Genomic DNA, 21,193 nt, shown 5'->3' with positions numbered 1-21,193 from the left:
AAGGATTGAACCCATATATCTTATGTCTCTTGCACTGGCAGGCAAGAGACATTTACCACCTGACCTGAGAAGTCCATGTGTAGGGTCAAGGTTAACTCCATGGGGTATGGCTTCAGGCCAAAAGTTGGTCTTCAGGAGGCCATAAATTACATTAATTGGGAATACTGAGAAGAATCACATTGTTGGAGAAGGACATCCAGAGGACCCCACAGTTCATTTACCTCTAAGCTAGACCCAGGCAATCAGATGCTCTTTCTCTCCAGCCCCTCATCTCATGCCCTTTTTGTGCTAAGAGGTGCTTCAAGGATGTAACCTTGAGAAAGAAAGGTGTTGAGACCATCAGGATAGGATATGTGATTGAACCCCATCAAAGCCTCTGTTGTTATAAACTCAAGATTCTGGGGGTGGGTGCAAAGATGTATCCAAGACAAGCCTCCTATGTAAGTTCCTTTGCTTATTACACCTGCCACCTACATTCTGATGTGGCTGACTTTGCCTTCTGTTTCTCTTGTCCTCCATGTACTGGCATGCATGCTCAGTTGCTTCAGTGGTGTCCAACTCTTTGTGACCCCATGGACTGTAGCCCACCAGGATCCTCTGTCCATCGGATTTCCCAGGCAAGAATACTGGAGTGGGTTGCTATTTCCTTTCTCCAGGGGATCTTCCCTGCCCAGGGATTGAACTGGTATCTCCTGTGTCTCCTGCATTGGCAGGCAGATTCTTTACCGCTGAGCCACTGGAGAAGCATGTTTGGAGTCAGTGTCAAATCTCACCCAGGGAACTCCTAAGGAGATTCCTGCCAACACACATTAAGTGTATTTGATGAAATTGGCTTCTCCTGATGGCTGTTTTATCAGGGTAGAATGCCCCCTTCCCTTGACTCAGTTTTACTTGTTGACATCTTAACATGCTCAGCTATATTACCCTTTCCTCCAAAAGACTTCCCCAAGGGTGAGCATGAGGCATTTATGCGTATGTATCGCAGAGCAGGCTCCACCTTCTCCCTGCATCAGAGCTCTGCCTTCCATTCCATTTGTACTCACTGAGTGTGCGCATGTGACAGGCACTGTGTTGGCTTAGGGGACAGCTTCTGGAACAGAAGAAATGTAGTGTCTAAGCCTATGGAGCTCACAGTTTTGTGGGATGTAAGGTATTTTTTTTTAATTTTTTATTTTTTTTTGGCTGTGCTGGGTCTTGCCACATGGGCTTTTCTGCAGTTGTGGCGAGTAGGGGCTATTTATTCTAGTTGTGGTGCACCGGCTTCTCATTGCAGTGGCTTCTCCCTAGAGCTCAAGGCTCTAGGGTGCTTAAGCTTCGGAAGTCCTAGCTTGTGGTCTCAGTAGCTGTGGCTTCTGGGCTCTAAAGCACTGACTTCATAGTTGTGGTGCATGGGCTTAGTTGCTCTGCAGCATGTGGGAGCTTCCCTGATCAGGGATGGAAACCTGTGTCTCCTGCACTGGGAGGCAGGTTCTTTACCACTGAGTCATCAGGGAAACCCTGAAGTGTGTTATGAAAACACTTGTGAAAAGAGAGCTTGGTGCTCTGTCAGGCTCATTCTTCACTGTTAACTCACTCAGTCTGCTGCAGATGCATTAGCTGGACAACCACAGAGGGTTGACTTCATGGAGTTTAGACCAATGTGTTATAAACCCTTTTGAGTTGGTGTCTTCTGTGTGGTGTCACTTATCAATAAAAGGAGACCAAGTTGTGTTCAAAAGCAAAGGATAGTAATATTCTTTGGTCAAAGAATGGAGAGATGGAAGCAAGTTCTAGAACACACACTTTCCCAGACAGGCTGGGGATGGGGCGTCTTTGCGGAGTTCTGGTCTGTGGAGGGAGGGGCGGAGGCATCTCTGGTCCTGCTCATGCCTGTTGCCCACAGCCCCATGCGGGTGCAGCATCTCTGCACACGGCCGTTTCTGCCATCTTGAATCGAGGTGCCATGTGCGGTGCTTCGGCAGTTCCCTGCTGGGAGCTCTAACCTGATGTGTTATTCACAAGGCCTCTGCACTGGGCACTCTGTCGGCCAGTTAAAACTAGACTGAACACAGAAGAGGTTTGAACTTATCTCCTACATGCCATCTTATTTTCCTCACGGGACCCCAATGGGATTTGCTGGTGACAGATACTCTTGCCCTGGGATCCCCCTTCCCAGAGAGGTCTGTTCTTGGGGTTAAATGCTCTGTGGTTGCCATCTTAAACATCTTTATCAATTTTAAAAAGCAATTTTATTCCTGAGCTTATGGCTCTCCCACCGTTCTGTCCTGTCACTTCCCGGAAAGGTTCTAGGCAGCGCATCAACCCCCCACCCCGTGATGCTCTTGGCCTTGATCAGCCTCCACCTCCCCATCTGGCAATCATTCCTACGTTCTGATCAGGAGACACTGGGTCATGTTGGAAGAGCAGGCTTGGGTCATGCTGACGCCCTTAGTCTACTGGTGGGGACTGGGTACCACACAGGGGGTGCTGAGGTTGGGCATTTGAATCAGCATAGTGTTTTAGGGTGCTCCTCCCCTAGGCCACCCTTGCTATGGCGTATTCCACATCGAACTTGACCAGGCTCCCCTCCCCCCCGCCGCCATGTAGATCTGTCATCAGACCTGCACAACTATAGGAGGTTTGAGTGCTGCCCAGCATGGAGATTGCAGTCCCTTTGGGGATCTCCTGTCTACCCCACACTGGGGCAACAACCTGCAGGAAAGGGAGGTGGACTTCCCCCTCTCTGCTCTGATGGGAGCACAGCCATGTGTCCAGTGAAGGGTGGCGGATATGGGCCACTGGAACTTCTCTGAGTCACATGCACTCAGCCGGGACTATTCCTGTGCCCAAGGGGGCGTGGCATTAAATAGCAAATAAAAAGCTTTATATTTATCTCTTTAAATAGCACCTTTTTCCTTTTGGTAAAAGAAGCCCTCTCCCCCCACTAACACCACCATTTTTATTTGGCACTAAACCTTGCAAATTATGTAGCCCGTCTTGCTCCCAAACTCAGTAATAACCATGGTTATCATTTATCACAGTGACCATGTGCTAGGAATATGTCATCAGATCTGCACAACTGTAGGAGCCAGGAACCTTGATAATTTCCATTCTGTATGAGGATGAGGCCCAAGCAATGTGCACAAGCCCCACCCAAGTCAGGCAAGTGGCCAAGCTGGGCTCTGACCCCCAGTGTGTCTAACCCCAGTGCTGGAGTGCCTGACTGCTAAGGCTGAGTGGAGCCTCACAGATGGCTGGGATGCAGTTAAGAATCTGTGAATTGAATGAATGGATAGAGGAGGTGGATGCAGGAATAGAAATCACCCCAGTACCTGCCTTCTTAGGCTGTGTTTAGGAGAGCCCAGAGTCTGAGCACCCGGGGCCTTTGAAGCCGGAGGACATTAGGGAGCGTGGCAGGGCGCAGGGCTGGGCTGGCGGTCCTGAGTGGGTGGCAGCACGTGACCACCTGCAGCTGCAGAGCGATGGCGAGTGAGCAGCATCACTGGCTCTGCTGGCCCTTCCTCATACACAGGGCCTGGCCATCTTGTGCCCAACTCTGGTAAAACACCATTTTGTTTCTGCCTCACCATCTGCTTCTCCTATTTTGTGAGCTGTTCTAGGTGTACTGAATTCCTGTTTGTGTTTGGAGGAGAGCATGGAGCTTAGGCAAAAGGTACACAGTGTCCAGGAAACCCAATTCATTTGCCACGGGACTGCCCTCCCCACCTCAAAGGCTCCTCCTCAGTCTTTCTTGCCTAGCCCCTGAAACTCTACCTTGGATCCTAAATTGAGTGCGTTCAAACCCTGTTGGTTGTTATTTTCCCAAGTGATGGAATATGGAAGCATGTCCTTTCTCAAGGTTTTATTTAAATATTATTATGACTTCAACCACTGTACAGAACATTCAGGAAATGTTGCCATATTGGCTTTTCACACTAAAGTAGAAGGGATTATATGTTTGGAATTACTCAGATTATCAGCAATTTTAATCAGATTTTTTTTTTTTTTTGGCACCATTCGGAGAGCAAAATTAGAATTGCCTGTGTTTGTAGTCTACTATGTATTTGAGATAATTAAAAATTAGCCCGTGAAACCATAGAGATCTTTATAGTAGCAGCAGGATTGGAAAGCTGCATTCCCCTTTAGGCAAATGAACTGGACTTTCATGACAGTAAATAACGAAAGCGAAATCCAGCTGCACATTTTATTAAAACTGCCACCGTTTCCTGGTCACCTCTGCTTATCTGGTAACCTTCTGGAAGAGTCACCTCTGGTCATATCTTATTAGCAACCGGCAAGAAAATAACTAAAAATAATCGGCTGTTGAAACGAGTATTTAAGCCTCGAAGATATGCATCCTGATGACTGTGCGTGACTGTGCGGTGGCTGCGCTCTCGCCGGTCCTGCCTCCAGTTCGGTTCCACTTCTCCGCTGCTGCTTTAAGACTGCAGAGCGCCCCAGCGGCCAGAGGCAGGGGAGGGGGGTCCCCGCTCGCCTCCGCTCCGCTCGCTCCTCGCCCGCCCGCCCGCCTCCCAGCCAGGGAAGGTTAGCGAGGGATCAATGTGATTCGGGCCGCAGGAGAGGAAAAGATGAGCCTGCCCGCCCGCCTGCTGCCTGGATGCGGAGGCTGAGGGCCGGCGCACGGGAGGCCGCTTGCTGCGCAGTCGGGGCGCCGGGCGCCCGGGATGAGCTCACGCCCGCGTGTGCGGCTCGGTCCACCTGCCGACCTGCCGGCGGCCCCCTGAGCTGACGGCGCACCTGGGCTGCAGCCCCGCCGGCCCGCTCTGGCCGCAGCGTTGGGCGCGGCGCCCGGGAGCAGGTGTGCAGGAGCGCGGCGCGCGGCGAGCGCAGCCCTCGCCCCGGAGCCCGGCCGCGCCGCGTGCCCGGGCGGCTCGGCAGCAGCGGCGGCGGCGGCGGCGGGCGGGCGGCGGCCCCCGGGCGGGTGGCGAGCGAGCGGAGCCGGGCGGAGCGCGTGGGGCGAGGCCGGCGCGGCGCTCGCGGGAGGCCGGGGAGCAGCAGGGGCATGTGGATACTGGCCCTCTCCTTGTTCCAGAGCTTCGCGAATGGTGAGCCTTTCGGTTTGTGATGAATTTCATTTCTTGGATGGACCGGGACGTGGGGGGAGTGGATGCATGGACGAAGTCTCTCCCTTTTCCTCCCCCACCAGGGTTGACATTTTCAGGCTTTTATTTTTAAGAAATATTATTTATATTTCTTGGGGGGAGGAGAGGAAGCAATGAAGAGAGACCGGGGGAAAAATTGCTCTGTAATCATTTAAAGGCGCTTACCTAGCAAAGTGACAGCTCGAGCTAACTCCTATACTAGCTAGCTGCCTCATTCAGAATAAACCAGGTTTGGTAATAAGAGAGACGGCAGGATGGCCACTTGGACACCTCACAGCCTCCAAGGGACATGGCATTCCAAGTGCAGGCAGGTGGAAGGGTCATTTCAGAGCGTCTGCCTTGAGATTCTAAGCTTTTTGAGCTTTTAAAACATGTGCTTTAATTCTGCTGCAATTCATTTCCAGCAGCAAGAGAAGCCTTTAAGAAAGATCTGTCCTTCTACCCGCCCCCGCACCCTCCCCCCACCCCCCAACCTTCTTGGTACTACAGAGTCCCCACCATCATTTATGTAAAAATATGCACTGATAAGCATTACATCATCTGAAATGTTGACAAATTCTGCAAAACACCTGTATAGTTGTAAAAATGAAATCCGTGAATATTGCAAACAGCATTCCTTTTCTTATACCGACCTGATATTTTATCTTGAAATGCTTTCTTCCTCGATATTTGAAAAGCTATTGCTCTTGACTGACTCAGATCCAATTAGCAAGTGTGACTGCACCTTCAGTTGCCTGTCACCGCGTAAATATGAACTCGCATGTATGAATGGCTTCCTCTCATTTGGGAACGAGAGGAAATTGTCATCATTTGGCATTGCCTGGGAGTAGCTACAGCTGAAATTCCCATTTCAAATTTCAGAACACAAATCTGCATAAAATGTATGACTTGCTGACAGTTAAAATTAAACCATTAAGCAGAATCCCCTACCCAGAAGGGAGGAAGTGGGAGGGAGGAGATAGAAGGAAAGAAAATCTCGCCCTTGTGAGAAAATACCAGAAGCCAAAGGGAGGCTGGAAGATTCTCCTGAAAGATGCACAGGGCAGCTCTGAGTGTCAGCTGCATTGAGGTGCATTTTCTTTGCCTACCAAGATAGTACTTAAAAAATCAACACACTGACAGGCCAGGGGAAATGCATAAACTTTGTAAAATTAAGGGGGAAAAAAGATGACTAAGAAAAGGTAAGACTGTGAGAAGGGAAGCCTGAAATTAACGTTAAGATGACACTTCACTCTCTAATATCACCTAAAGCAACGTGTTCAAAACTTTCATGTTGAGATTTCCTAGCAGGAAAGAATTGCAACAAGTTCTGACATGACACCCATCTTTCCCAGAGGGCACTATGCCTCCTCTGCAGCCTCGCGGGAATTTACCTAGGGGGATAGATCTGCCGGAGCTAATGTGTGGTGATGCATGAGGAAAGGCGGCCCTTTCTGCTGCTCTGCCAACATGAACTCAGGGAACACAGAGAAATGCTCACATACATGTTTCAGAGCCACAGAGCCCTGATGGCCTGTCTCACCTATCAGGGCGTACACCCCTGGGGTTCCCTAGAAAGGCCTGGGCTCTGGGATGAAACATCATTTCTACCCTATTGGGAAGAATGTATTCCAGGAGGAGCAAAGAGGTTGTGCTTCTGATTGTCAGTCAATTGGTATCTGTTCTACAGTTTGATACTTATATATGACAGAAATAGGTCTGGTACTGTTTCTGAGACAGAGATGCTGAGATGAGTGACTTTTTTTTTTAGAACCAGTTTTACTAAAATAATGAGCAAATTGTATAAAATCTCAAATAATCTACTTGGTGGACAATATGTACAAAGGCTATGTAAGTGCATTTATATTGAGTCTTATGAGCCTTGTCTTACACTTTTTTCAGGACCCTTAAAATTGATTAATAATCACCATTATTGATACTATAGTGAATACATGTGGATTTCACAATATGAGACATGGACTGCACGTGCAAATGAAAATTTTACTTTGCTGTATTACATGTTGTGATCCAGAAGGATATGGAATCTTCTATATAAAAATGGCCCTCTTTATAAGATGAGGCATTAAAAAAAAAACAAAAAAACAGGCCTGACTGTAGAGCTTTAGACTCTTTCATTTGTGGGGGGAACTAACTTTAAGGAGTTTCAAGGAATGATGTTCAATGCATACTGTAGAAAGGATCATAAAAATATATAGGCATGTCAAAATGAAATAAGAGTCCAGTTTGGAATGATGTTTGTTCATAGGACCATATTTCAAAATGTGAAATTAAATGGTTCTTACCTAACTGAATGAGACTTGAAAAACATTGAGTTTTTTTTTTTAATGACTGTCATTTTTTGGCCTACCTTAATTTAAAAAAATTCCTAAATGTGTGTGGTAAAAGATCTATGAATTCTAATAACCAGGACCGATTACTACTAGGCCTCAGACATCAAAATGTCTGACATGATAAAAAAAAAAAAACCTAGTTGTGAAAGATTATGCAGTTTGATATTTTAGGGTACTCATAAAATAAGCCCACAGTGTGTCTGCATGTTAACTATAGACAACAACATTTTTCCTACAGATGTAATGGAATGTACTTTTTTTTTTTTTTTTTTTTTTAGTGAAAGCATCATTGCTGAACAGGCTGCAGACAGTATTGGGGGTAAAACAGAGAACAGTCCCTTCATGGGTTAAACCCTTGAATGAATTACCTCACCTGATCAGGTGCAGTCATCATGCTTTAAAGCAGACAACTTGTCCCGAAATGTTCTGGAAATACTCGGAGGGAGCTTCAGCTACAGAGCTGGGGAAGGGGGAGTTCCTATATGTACAGATCCATCTCTCAACCTTTCCTTGGAATGGGATCACACTGCATTGTTTTATCACAGTTTCTCTGGGCTTTAACCCTGGTGAGAACATTCTAGTTTACGGTTCTTGTTAAAAGCATAGGTGGGCCTGCAGACAAGCAGAATAATGACTAATAAGCAGATTTATTAGTATAATACATTTTTGCGAGTACCCTTGTGTCTCTGTTGTTAGGGACACATATGTCCCTGACAGTATATTTTTTCCTGAGCCATGCGGTACTGGGCTTTGCCATTTTCAGGGAGCTTGTGGAGCTTAGAGAGGGTGGGTGCTGGGGAGAGAAGGGTGTTTGTCAAAGGGCAAGTGGGCACTGCAGAGCCTTTCAGCAGCCTCTGTCATCTCCACAGGGAATTATGGACCCAAAACTTGTATTTTATTTAAATTTAGGAGCAGGCATTTATGAGTGCAAATTCACCTTCAGGGTTTTAAGGTGATTTTTATTTATGTAAATATGTGGAAGTAAGGGAAAAAAAATGTTATCAGGTGAATACTTCCAGGGCTTCCTCCTCATTTCTCCCTCTCCTATTTTTATTAAGCAGATTTAAATTCTACCCCAGAATTATACGGTCCATAAAAAATTTCTAGGTCTCTTAAGCTTGTGTGCCCCTACAAGATGCCCTATGTAAGAAAACAAAATCCCATGCAGACCTTTATTAAATGCCAGCCAATCCTTCTCCACTTCTTACTCTCTCCTGGATGTCTCTTTGGTGTGACTGCAGTTTGGTGCTGCCTCGGAGACTCAGTGACTTACTGGGCAGAATTGGTAGGCTGATCCAGGAAATAATGGTGACCGAGGGGGGAGGGGAAACCTATCTAAATCCCTAATTCCTGGACCTCCAGGTAGCTGTCAGAGTGCTTTATCATTGATGTGTCTGAATGAGATGCGAGGAATATTTCCTAAGGAGACTCAGTGCAATGGGCCTTGAACCTTCATGTAAAGCAGAGAGGTTGTGCACGCGCGAGAAAAATAAATAGGGAAGGTCATTTTATAGAGGGAAACCTAAGACTACAGCAGGAAACTGGAAATTGATGTTGGAAAAAGAAAACGGTGGATCGTCCCAGTGGATGCATTTACAAAATCTACGGCATCCAGATTTCACAAAATGAGCTGAATTCTACGGCTGAGATTATGAATGCGCCTCATAAATAATTAATAGGCAGTGGAAATAATACAATTAGCATTAGGTAGGGCAGAGCAGTCGGCACGCCCCCGTGCCGGGTCTCAGGGGGGGTCTCGGCGGGGCAGCGGGGAGGCCCCCGGCGCTCGCTGGTGGACGCGGCGTCTGGGCATCTTCGCGGCACCGCGCTGCGCTCCTGCGGGCTCCGGGGACTGGCTGCACCGGCGGCCGGGGAAATGGGGAGATGGCGAGGTGGTGCTACCTGCATGTCAACTGTGTCCCTGCCACAGGACACTAGTGGGCGGCAAACCTCACAAGACTGGTGCGGACGCCTTCAGCCGAGCAGACGCAGGCTCCTCGCCGCCCCCGAGGCGCAGGGCTGAGCGCCGCGGCCGGAGCCTCTCCTCCCCGCGGCATCTTAAGTTCGCCTGGTCCAGCCTCAGCGGTCCGGAGTTCAGCCCAACGGGATCAACCGATGCGCGGGCTACGTCCGCGGCCGGCGAGGCAGGGTCCGCAGTCTTTGTTCCCAACGTTCCCCAGGAGGCCCGTAGCAATCTACTGAAACCCAGGAGGTGCAGAGAAGCGGGGAGGCGGTGTCCGGGGCTGGGAGGGGGGCCCGCGGAGGGCGCGCTCACTTCCCCCTCCCCTCCAGCTTGGCTGGGGAGCCGGGCCCGCGAGCGCCTCCTGTCGGCGGAGGTGGCCGCTCGGGCGCAGCCATGCGCCTGATTGGCTGACCTTCCAATGTCATTCCGGAGGCGTCTCCACCGCCTCTTCCCCCCTCCCCCCACACCCCCCACCTCCACCCCAGCTCGGGGTGCTGGGGACAGGGGTGAGCCCGGCGCGCCGCTCCTCTGCAGTCCGGCCATCCCTGCTGACCAGGGCTCCGAGCCCAGCGGCCGCCCCCCCCCGCCCCCCCTTGCTCCACCAGGCACACTGGGCATCACCTGTTCGCCTGGAACTGGGCATCACCTGTTAACTCTTCACAGTCCAGGGTACCCAGCACAGAAATTCTCATCTTATCTCTCCTACCCCTCCCGCATACTTATGTTCTGTTCCTTAATGTTTGCAAAATATGACAACATTCAGATCTGCACCCCCTTGCTGAATTTACCGGTTAAGTAAGATAAGACATGAGGATGGAAGGTTCTAGCAACTCGACTTGTACCCACTGTGCAGTTCTGAGTTCCTTCCGTCGGTGGCTCAAGGTCCACCCTCGCGGTGCGAAGGCTGCGCCACAGGGCTGGTGCTGATAACCGGTTTTGGGTTCAGAGGTTAGATAGCATCTGGTCAGGAGGTTCAGAAAGACTGAATTCAGAGACCTGCTCCCCCTCCCCCTCAAAATTAGATTCCTGCATTATCCTGTTTCCTGATACCTTGGGCATTTCCTTGATAGTGTCTAGGGTAATCTGTAACTCTTGTCTATTAGGTGCTTGGTTGGCTAGTGTCTGCCTCCCTCACTGGAATGCGAGATCCATAAACGAGGCTCCTACCATGTCAGCCTGTGTCCTTAGCACAGAGCAAAGTGCTTGCAGGGTGGCTACAAACAGATGTCCACCGACCAACAGAAAGAAGGGCGAGAGTGGTGGGCAGAGCTTCTCCCCTCCTCCGATCCCTCTTCCCTCCCGTCTGCCTCTCTCTAATGCCTCTGTCTGTCCTTCTTTGCTGTCCTTGTTTGCTTCGTCTCTCTCCGCGTCTCTAATTCTTCTGTATAAGCCACGATGAGAAATGCGCTAAAGCAGCAGTGTGGATTCCTTGGCTTCTGCCATCTTGTCTTATGTACTGACTCCCTGGCTTTAGAAATGTTTATTTTCTAAAACTGCTTCTGGGGCATTTTCTTCGCTTTTCCAAACTGGATTCACATTCGGAATATGGGATAGGGCCTCATCACAGTTACATACCAACGGTGTAATTACGTTAGGTGCTCTCTGTGACCTGGATTGGGTCAAGTGTCACAGAAAATAAGTCAATAAACGCATCGGACCCCTTGTTCTCCAGTGTACACGGCTAAGTGGCACGATTCAAACATCCTATTCGAGGTTTAAAGCCCTGTCGCATTCTGAAAGCCAGTCAGAAACATCAAACCGGCACATAAGTTTCCCTAGGGGTTCCTGGGAATTCATTTCTCCATCAAAGAGCCACCCAGGACATCAAAACGAAGCTCAGCTTCTTAGGCCATAATCGTCTTTTAAAAAAATCACATTACTGTTTTCTTAAGCATTCTATTGATGTATGGGTGTCTGTCTCATCACACTCTTTTTTTCTTATTTTGGAGCAGAACCAAATGTAAAAGTTGGTTCCTTTGTCAAAGTAACATGAAAGGAATATGATTTAACATTAAAATTGCAATTTGTATTCCAATACAAGAATCAAATTAGCTGTCCTGGAGATTACAGTATTTATCATTGTTAGACTTTTTTGGAGATCTGTCTTTATCCTATATTGATCAATACTTACAATTTAAAAAATCATTCATTTGGATTAATTTTTGGTCTTTAAGCCCCCTGTGTTATATAAATACATATCTTGGTGTAATGGAGAGGGATAAATGGGGCTGACAAGAAAGATGATGAGATAAGAAGAGGGAAGAGGCTACTACATAGAGAGAAAGGATGACAGGGATTAATGAATCTTGCCTGCATCCCTATTTAAGTTATTTTTACGCAGAAGACAGTGAGTAAGATTTAAGAGTGAGCAAGCAGTCCTATTTATAGAAAGCTGTTTTAAAATGCAGTAGCTGGAAAAGCGAAAGAATTGAAAACGTGAGATCACCTCCATAGGAAATGTGGGCTTCCCTTACCTTGCCAGCACCTTAGAGACTTTTTTTTTCTTTTGGAGGGGAAAATGAAGCACACCAACCCTTGCAGAAATATTGAGAAATTGCTTTGAACTCTGCAGAGTTCAAAGCATTTCTTGAAATGCTCTCAGGACTTAAGTCCATGTCAGACTTGGGAGGTGGGGGTGGGGAGCCAGTATCTGTATTATTTGGAAACTGAGCTTGGGTAGGTCTGAACAGAGGAATGAAGAGAAGGGAGCATGTTGACCTTGCAAGGCTGCTACAGGTGCTTACTTCACAGTGAGCATCGCCTGTCTTGAAGATGCTCAGCAGCAGAGGATAGGAGAGTAAGTCCGCATGCATGTTTAAAGGAGAGCGATTAAGAGAAGTGTTCACGTTTAGGATCTTGTGATTATTGCAGGCTCCTCTGTTAATCAGATATTACATTTTGGAGATTTAAAAAATTGCGGTATATACTCTTCTAATTGGCCAGTCCAGATGGGGTCGGCCGTGTCACACAGGCTGACTTGATAGACATTAACGTTCCCAGACAAAGACAAATGAACACACTTGCTCTTAGGAATGAGATAGTCTTCCTTACTCAGACTGCATTTATTCCAGATAATATTTTGGTTTTACTAGCCCCAAGTATACATTGTTTTCTATTAATGATAGAATCCTTGAATTTGTGTTGAAATGCTGCTGGTTTGTAGATAGGCTGAACATCTGAACAGAAGCCAGCGCTACCCCAGATTATGATACGTGAAAGGCATTATTATTATTTTTTTTAATTTTGTGAAGAAATGTCTATGCAGTGGGTTGTTTTGTAGCCCATCTTCCCAGACTGTGGAACCTTCCCAGGCATGTTTGATGAGGTGATAGAAAGAGGCTTGAATGAGTTCATTGCAGATTTTGGTTCATATGAGCCTTGCCTCTTTTAATATTAAAATGGTGAACCAGGGAACAATTTTAAGCTTGGCTTTACAGAAAACTTAAGGAAGTCTTTTTGTTGTCCACTGTGCATTAATATTAATACTAAACACAGTGAAGTTAGTTTATAGTTTTTTTTCCTGGATACCTGAATCTCAAATTATTGGATGCTTCTGGAAAACAACACTAGTGATAAATAACACTCTTAGTGAAGAGCCCGATGACCTCAGGGTCCCCAGGTGTCTTATGCATCCTCATGGACTAAGTGATGAAGCAGCCTCTGTGTGTGGCTGCTGGTTCATTGGATGCTGACCGAGATGGCCTATGTCAAGTGCTGCGGAGCTATGTCACTTGAAATGGCTGAAGGCAGTGGAGATTCTTGCCATTGATTCCTTTTCCTAATATTGAAGAAAGCATTGATTATTCTCATGAGACCTGTTTTATCACTCATCACAGGGACTTCAGGGCGATGGGAAATTTTTTACAATTATGTTGTAAGAGAAAGGCAAAGCATGAAGATAATTAGAAGCACAGCAATTTGCTGTGTTTTTAAATTTTACTTTTTTTTTTTTTTTTTTTAATGTAGACCTGAGCTCTATTGTGGAAGCCTTTGAGTAAACACATTTCTCATTAGGGAAACTTGAGACTCATTTCTTCTCTCCACTCTAGCCCCACTGTGGCATGATTTGATCTTGAGTTCCCATAAGACACCCCAAACCCCAAGTCCCAGTCTGCCTAATTACCATGTTTATTTCTTAATATCAGCTGTAGAGCATTTTTAATAACTGATTTGTAGCTGCCAGGATAGAAATAACAATGCCTTGTAATATTACCTGGGAGACTTCAGGAATGAACTGAAGACCCCAACAATAACAACCACAACTGACATTACTAGTGAAATGAGCAACTTGACTCCATAGACAGGGTACAGTAGTGTTTTTATCACCCTTCCTGGACCTTGTCACAGCTGGTTCCTGCAAAGGGTAGCCGTTTGTCTAGTTCTTCGGCCAGTGAAAGGAAATGTGTAAAACATATGAAATGCTCTCTCGTGTACAGAATTATTCTTTCATAAATGATTCAAGTTGGTAAATCCAAAGGTAGCAGGTGCCTCTGTGGTACCTTGACATGGGGGCAGAAGGTGAGGAGGGTGGTGAATTACCAGTCATGTGCATGCATATGTTATGACTCACCAAGATCAATAGCTATCAAATCTTTGGTGGCTACTGTTTTACAATAGGTTTGGTGGATACTTTTATGTAGAAACGAGGGTAGAAAATTTTGACCTAGAAGTGATCTTGGTATTTGTTTGGGGTAATTACTTTGATCAGTAGGTGGTGGTTCATCTATGTCCGATGAGATCTCATATCACCGACCACCACCCGCTCTAACTTGGAATCACAAGAGACTCTTTCTCCTTCTCCCACCCACACTGCCACATCACTCTGCCGCCCCATCACTGGCGATGGGAAGGTGAGAATATGCTGTAGACCTCTGTCTGGGGATATCAGGTTCCTGGAGGCCTTGCAAGTTAAGGTTTATGGGAAGACTGAGCATATGGAGGAAGGGACTCCCATATCCAGACAGCAGTTTTGTGAGTGGGGAGGAGAGAGCCACGCTGACCGGAAGCCAGTCTGTGGATGCCTTGAACCATGTTCCAGTTTATGGTGCCTCCAGGCCAGGATCAGGGCTGCTGGTTCTCAAAGTGCAAGTGGGCTGGGTCAGGGAGGAAGTTTGGGCATTTCCTAGATGGTTTTTCTCCCATGAGCCTCTCAGAGGAGACTGGTTTGTTGTTATCACGGCTGTTCACACAGTCAGTCGTGTCCGACTCTTTGTGACCCCAGGCACTGCAGCACTCCAGGCTTCCCTGTCCTTCACTGTCTTCCAGAGTTTGCTCAGATTCATGTCCTTTGAGTCGGTGATGCTATCCAACCATCTCATCCTCAGCCACCCCCTTCTCATCCTGCCCTCCGTCTTTCCCAGCATCAGGGTCTTTTACAATGAGATGGCTCTTCAAATCATGTGGCCAACATGTTGGAGCTTCAACTTCAGCATCAGCCTTTCCAATACTCAAGGTTGATTTCCTTTAGGGTTGACTGATTTGATCTCCTTGCAGTCTGCAGTTTGAAAAGCTCCTGAGGTCTAACTCTGATATGTGTTTTTGCCATTTTTCCCCCTCCCCCAGGGCACCTTCAACTTAACTATGTGTAAGGCTCATGTGATCTTTTGTGTAGCTGGTTGTATAGTTTCCAGCTCTGATCACTGGAGGGTCTGGTTCAATAGTTCTGGGGTGTGCAGGCTGAAGTCTCTGTGTTATTATTATCCGGGTGGTGAAACCCAACCCCAGAAAAGCATGCTTGGGAAGAGACTGCCCAACCCCTGATGGAGCTAGAGGGTCAGTCAGACAATAGCTAGAATGTTGACCTGATAAAGCTTCATGGCCCCCAGTGCACTGTTGGGGAGCTTTGTTTGTGAAGTGATTTACTGAGAGGGCATGCGTATGTGGGGCTGGGCTTCATTGATTCCCACAAAGATTTGGACAGCTTTGGGGAGAGTTACTCATGGGGGCTGGCAACAGGGAAGACCCTGAGTACAGGGACTTGTGATCCCAACCAGGGACTTCTAATTTAGATGCTAGTAGCTTGAGAATGCAGGTGGCAGTAGTGGTAAAGAACCCACCTGGCAGTGCAGGAGATGTAAGAGACGTAGGTTTGATCCCAGGGTCAGGAAAATCCCCTGGAGGAGGAAATGGCAACCCACTCCAGTATTTTTACCTGGAGAATCCCATGGACAGAGGCACCTTGCAGGCTACAGTCCATGGGGGTTACAGAGTCAAACACAGCTTAGCCTACAGGCAGCTTGAGAATCATCTGTATATGTATCTACTGTCTGTGCTTATTTGTGTCCAAATGTGTGTATGTGTGCATACGCATGTACATAATTTTTTCCTTATGGTTTTAGCACAGTTGATATCCAGGTTTATTGCTAGCATGTGCTATGCTGATGGACTTGGTTCTGTTCGTGTTTTCTCATACTGACCCTTCTTTGCTAGCAGCTGGAGTCCTGGCAGCTGGATTCCCACCTTTTGAGCCTAAATGTAACCGCTTTCAGTGATCTCCCAGCAAGAGATCAATGGTGGGAAACCATTTGGGTTATCATATTGAGAAAGCTTAAAAGATGCACCAGGGCCAGGCAGATTTGGGTCTGTTTGCAGTTTGAGGTTCTGCCTGCACCAACCTGGGAACATCACACATGCCTTCTTTCCCATATCAGGGCACAGAAACTCCTTCCAAAGCCAGGAATAAGGGACTTGGGGATCATTTGCTCATTGGGGTTTTCTTGACCTCTGCTCCCTTCTTTTAGGTAAATGACCCCACGTGGACTGTGTTTGTCATATGAAGTATTGTCGATAATGCTGGGTTGTCATGAAAAGAGAAAATGGCACATGAGGACATATATTCATTTTAGACCTTGTCATGTGTATGATAAAATTGAGGACAGTTATTAGTGGCAGAATAATCTTTTCAAAACTCCATGTCCTTGATTTTTTAACTAAAATAGACATGAACGTGTGCTGGAGAGAGGCCTCAATTCAGAACCTTTAAAAATAAATTTTTGTGTCCTGAGATCTTATTTTAGATAATATTAAAAATAACTTTCCCTCCTAGGCATCTGAAACAAGTTGGATGTTATAAACCTTGGGAGATTTTATTGTGATTCATGATAGAAATTATTCTTTCAGAGCAGCTGTTTTGATTTTTAGCTTTAGAAGAAAAGCAGTGTGAAAGACATTGTGGGCTGGAAAAAGTGTAATTTCTGCTTACTCATAAGTCCCTGAATTAGGGTAGACACTGCTTCTGTGCAACAAAGGGCTCCCGCACCTCTGTTCCTTTAAAAAGGAGGGAGGGCTTTAGGTTCAGAAGTCACAAGCTCTGCCAAGGGAGTTCATAGAAGAAGATATCTGTTTAAAATAGCTCACAATTCCTCTCTGATTTGGAGTTTTCACAGCCTCCACAGCTTGGACAGACTGCTCTCTTTTAAATTTTGTGCAGATGAGGTCAACCTTTTTCCATGTCTCCTCCATGGGAAAGGTCATAAATAAGTCTATCAGCAAGTTTAATAACTTTCAAGAGATTTCTCCAGTAATTGTAAATGGTTAAATCCTTTCTTTAGAAAAATTTAAGTGACAGATGGTGTGACTCAGATTTATTATTAGAACAAATCACCTTAACCCATAGGAAGTATTTATTACAGGCTTTAATAAGCGTTGGGTGTTTCTCCCTTAGGCTTCTAACATCTCTCCGTAAGAATAAACATGATTAGGTACCATCCGACTAATGGCCAAGGAAGTGCAATGAATCTATTGTAAGTGGAGATGCATTTGCAAGAACTGGAGGGGCCTTTTGTATTTATTCACTCATAATCATTTTCACCTCTCTCTCGCCCTCCTTAGATACTGGGAGCAAATAATCAGGGCTTTCATGAATACAGTGAGAGTGCAGGAAGAAAGTGATATTTCCCTGGGGTCTAGGGGCCTTCCCTGCCTCTGCTGATTAACTAAGTCACAGGTGGTTTGCCCTGACATTGATGAGTGGGGTACACTGATTTGGTCCCCCAGCTGCTCAGGACACACTGAAGTCCGAAAGCAAGGAATGGTGTTCTCTCAGCCTGGGAGGGTCCCCCGCCGGGGTTGCCTGTAGAAGCCTGCTGTGTCTTTCTAGAGATCCCTGGATGGGGAGAGGCTGGTATTTATAATTATTTTTTCCAAATTGCACAAGCATAGGTGTTATGAGTTATTATAAAACTCTAACCAGAGACAGCAGATATCAACTGCATGGAATTCTGTGGAATTTTTATTTTAGGCTCATTATTTTGGGCAGATGGGAATAAAAGACTCCTTCCCTCCTTTTATGATTTGATCATTTTTAATGCTCCTGACAAATTGTGTTCTTGAGTTAAATCAGCGTTCTAACCAGCGCAGTGTCACTCCCTCAGGGATATTGGGCAAAATCTGGAAACACTTTGAGTTGTCACAACTCTGGGGAGAAGGGGATGCCCCTGGCATCTGGAGGGTAGGCAGTGTCCTACAGTGGACAGGACCGCTTGCCCCCACCCCCATGACAGATAATTTTCCGGCCCAAGATGTCAACATGCAGAGGTTGAGGGGTACTAAGTTAAATAGTCTGGAGCCTCGCCTACAATGTAATATTGGTTTTGTGCTTTTCTATGGATGCTACGGCTTCCCGGGTGGCTCAGTGGTTATGAAGCCCCCTGTTGATGCAGGAGACCCTGGTGTGATGCCTGGGTTGGGAAAATCCCCTGGAGGAGGGCATTCTAACCCAGTCCAATATTCTTGCCTGGAGAATCCCATGGCCAGAGGAGCCTGGCAGGCTACAGTCCATAGGGTCACAGAGTCATACGTGCCTAGTGCCTAACCAACAGCATGAGTGCTAGTAGCATGCTGCAGAGAAAGAAAGATATTTCTTCTGCATCTCAGTTGTAATTCCTTTGGCTGCAAAAACCATAGCTGGTAATGCTTGCCATTGATTAAGCTTTATTTACTATTTTTTTAATGAGCAAAAGAGAAAAAAAACCCAAATCTCTGTGTCCCCTTCTTTTGTCAGTCACTAAGAATATGGGATGCCAAGGTGTTCCTGGCTTCCTCCAGCCATTTTCCTTTCACATGATTATGCTAATTAGTATTTGATCAGATGATTATATTATAATTCGATTAATCCTGTGTGCTAACCGCTCCAAATGCATTTTCTCTCTCGCCTGATTACTTCATGTCCGGAGAGCCCTAAGCCGCAGGCCGTGGAGCTCTGCTCTTCCTGGAGATGTGATCCTCTTTGTTGCCTGATGAAGGGAGTGGGGAAATTTTGTCACCTGCTCTCCCAGGCGGAGGCTGGACTGCAGAAGCGTCTGAGAAGTAGAAGCCCTGGTTAGAAATCGCCTGTTATGTGAGGACATTAGATGCAGAGAAACACGGAGGAGGAGGAAGCTGTGTGGCTTCAAAGGCCACCAGCCATTTTCTGGGGGGAGAGGGACTGCCCTGTTTGCATCTCTCTCTTTTTCATGTGTCCTGTGCACACAAGCTTTTGCTGTCTGTGGTGGTCCGGGAGGGGTGTCTCTGTGTTTATTTCAAGTGTGTATTTGCTTAAAGAAGGAGCCCACCATTTTGTTTTTCTCTGCTTTGTGTTTTAACAACATGGCTCAGGGTGTTGGTGAACTCATGAAGCCTGAGCTCACTTGGTTTGCTTTTCCAAGTGGGGTATTTTAGGTTGGGTGACTTTGAGGTCTGTTGAGTTAAATGCCTATGAAATGCTTTTTTGACATAAGGAAGTTTCAAATGTATGAGAAAGAATGTGAGTGAAAAGTATGGATGGTGGTGTTGTTATTAGTGGATTTCTACTCTATGGTGAGAGGTTAGCAGGGCTCATTTTTGCAGTTCAGTGGGCTTAGTAAGTTTCCCAGGTGGTACTAGTGATAAAGAACCTGCCTGGCAATGAATGCAGGAGATGTAAGAGGTGTGGGTTCAATCCCTCGGTTGGGACGATCCCCTGGAAAAGGAAATGGCAAACCTTCTCCGGTATTCTTGCCTGGAAAATCCCATGGACAGAGGAACTAGGTGGGCTACAGTCCATGGGGCTAGAAAGAGTCAGACACAAATAAGCACTGAGCTTAGTAATAATTGGATTTTTTCTTTATACTCTGTCACTTTTTTGCCCTTTCAGATCATTTCAGTTGCTCAGTCGTGTCCGACTCTGTGATCCCATGGACTGTAGCACACCAGGCTTCCCTGTCCATCACCGACTCCTGAAGCATGCTCAAACTCATGTCCATAGAGTCGGTGATGCCATCTAACCATCTCATCCTCTGTCATCCCCTTCTCCTTCTGCCTTCAATCTTTCCCAGCATCAGTCTTTTCCAGTGAGTCAGTTATTCACATCAGGTGGCCAAAGTATTAGAGTTTCAGCTTCAGCATCAGTCCTTCCACTGAATATTCAGGACTGATTTCCTTTAGGATAGACTGGTTGGATCGCTTTACAGTCCAAGGGACTTTCAAGCGTCTTCTCCAACACCACAGTTCAAAAGCATCAATTCTTCAGCACTCAGCTTTCTTTATAGTCCAACTCTCATGTCCATACATGACTACTGGAAAAACCATAGCTTTGGCTAGCTGAATCTTTGTTGGCAAAGTAATGTCTCTGCTTTTTAATAGCTGTCTAGGCTTGTCATAGTTTTTCTTCCAAGGATCAAGGGTCTTTTTATTTCATGGCTGCTGTTACCATCTGCAGTGATTTTGGAGCCTCCCAAAATAAAGTCTCACTGTTTCCATTGTTTCCCCATCTATTTGCCATGAAGTGATGGGACCAGATGCCATGATCTTCATTTTTTGAATGTTGAGTTTCAAGCCAACGTTTTCACTCTCCTCTTTCGTGTTCATCAAGAGGCTCATAGTTCTTCACTTTCTGCCATAAGGGTGGTGTCAACTGTGTATCTGAGGTTATTGATATTTCTCCCAGAAATCTTGGTTCCAACTTGTGCTTCATCCAGCCTGGCATTTTGCATGATATACTCAACATATAAGTTAAACAAGCAAGATGACAATATACAGCCTTGACCTACTGATTTCCCGATTTGGAACCAGTCTGTTGTTCCATGTCCAGTTCTAATTGTTGCTTCTTTACCTGCATACAGATTTCTCAAGAGGCAGGTCAGTTGGTCTGGTATTCCCATATCTTTAAATATTTTCCACAGTTTGTTGTTATCTACACAGTCAAAGGCTTTGGTGTAGTCAATAAAGCAGAAGTAGATGGTTTGTCCTTTGCGTTAGCATAATGGGATAGTCTGGTTACAAGAAAGGTGACTAGACTATGTATAGTTGTTTTTCCTATCAAATGGGTATGTGTTTTGATCTTGCTGGAACTTATGACATCTTTAAGAAGGGGCCACATGGTGATACTATACATCATTGGTTCCCTATACCTCCTCCTAAGAATTCTGGGCCATAAGAATTAATGACAATATAGGTAGCCAATACCTGCTTAAATTTTTACATCCTGCTACTCCAAAAATTGTGCCCATGTCATTTGAGAAATTAAAATCTCATGGTTTTCTTTGAAGAGAGAAATTCTGCTTGTGACTTCTGAACCCAGAGCCCTCCCTCCTTTTTAAAGGAACAGAGGTGCGGGAGGAAATTCACATTTATTGTTAAAAGGCAGAACAAAGACTAAGTCTGTGTCTGTTTACAAACTCACTCTGCCAAATGACCATCATTCATTCCAAACAGTCTAATGACTAAGTACTTTGAATCTCAGTTTTACGGAATTTGAGGCAAGAGTTTGGAGATATTGATCATTGGCCCGAGGTCAATGGGATCTGGTGTTCAAGGGCAGAATTTTGAGCTCCTGTCTTCTG

General features: G+C 46.2%; 1 protein-coding gene across 1 annotated transcript in view; it reads left to right on the top strand.

The window, feature by feature from the left end:
• Nucleotides 1–4,340: 4,340 nt before the first annotated feature.
• The window catches only part of DSCAM (DS cell adhesion molecule), an 827,097-nt gene continuing 810,244 nt past the window's right edge, over nt 4,341–21,193 (top strand). The window contains exons 1-2 of the mRNA XM_042237343.2: nt 4,341–4,524; nt 4,749–5,045. Coding sequence (XP_042093277.2) covers nt 4,341–4,524; nt 4,749–5,045 — 481 coding nt within the window. The remainder of the gene's footprint in view (nt 4,525–4,748; nt 5,046–21,193) is intronic.

Source organism: Ovis aries, chromosome 1, assembly GCF_016772045.2.
Source record: "Ovis aries strain OAR_USU_Benz2616 breed Rambouillet chromosome 1, ARS-UI_Ramb_v3.0, whole genome shotgun sequence".
NCBI classification, from domain to species: Eukaryota; Metazoa; Chordata; class Mammalia; order Artiodactyla; family Bovidae; genus Ovis; species Ovis aries.
Note: the sequence above shows the minus strand (reverse complement) of the source record. Positions and strands in the feature narration are given on the sequence as shown.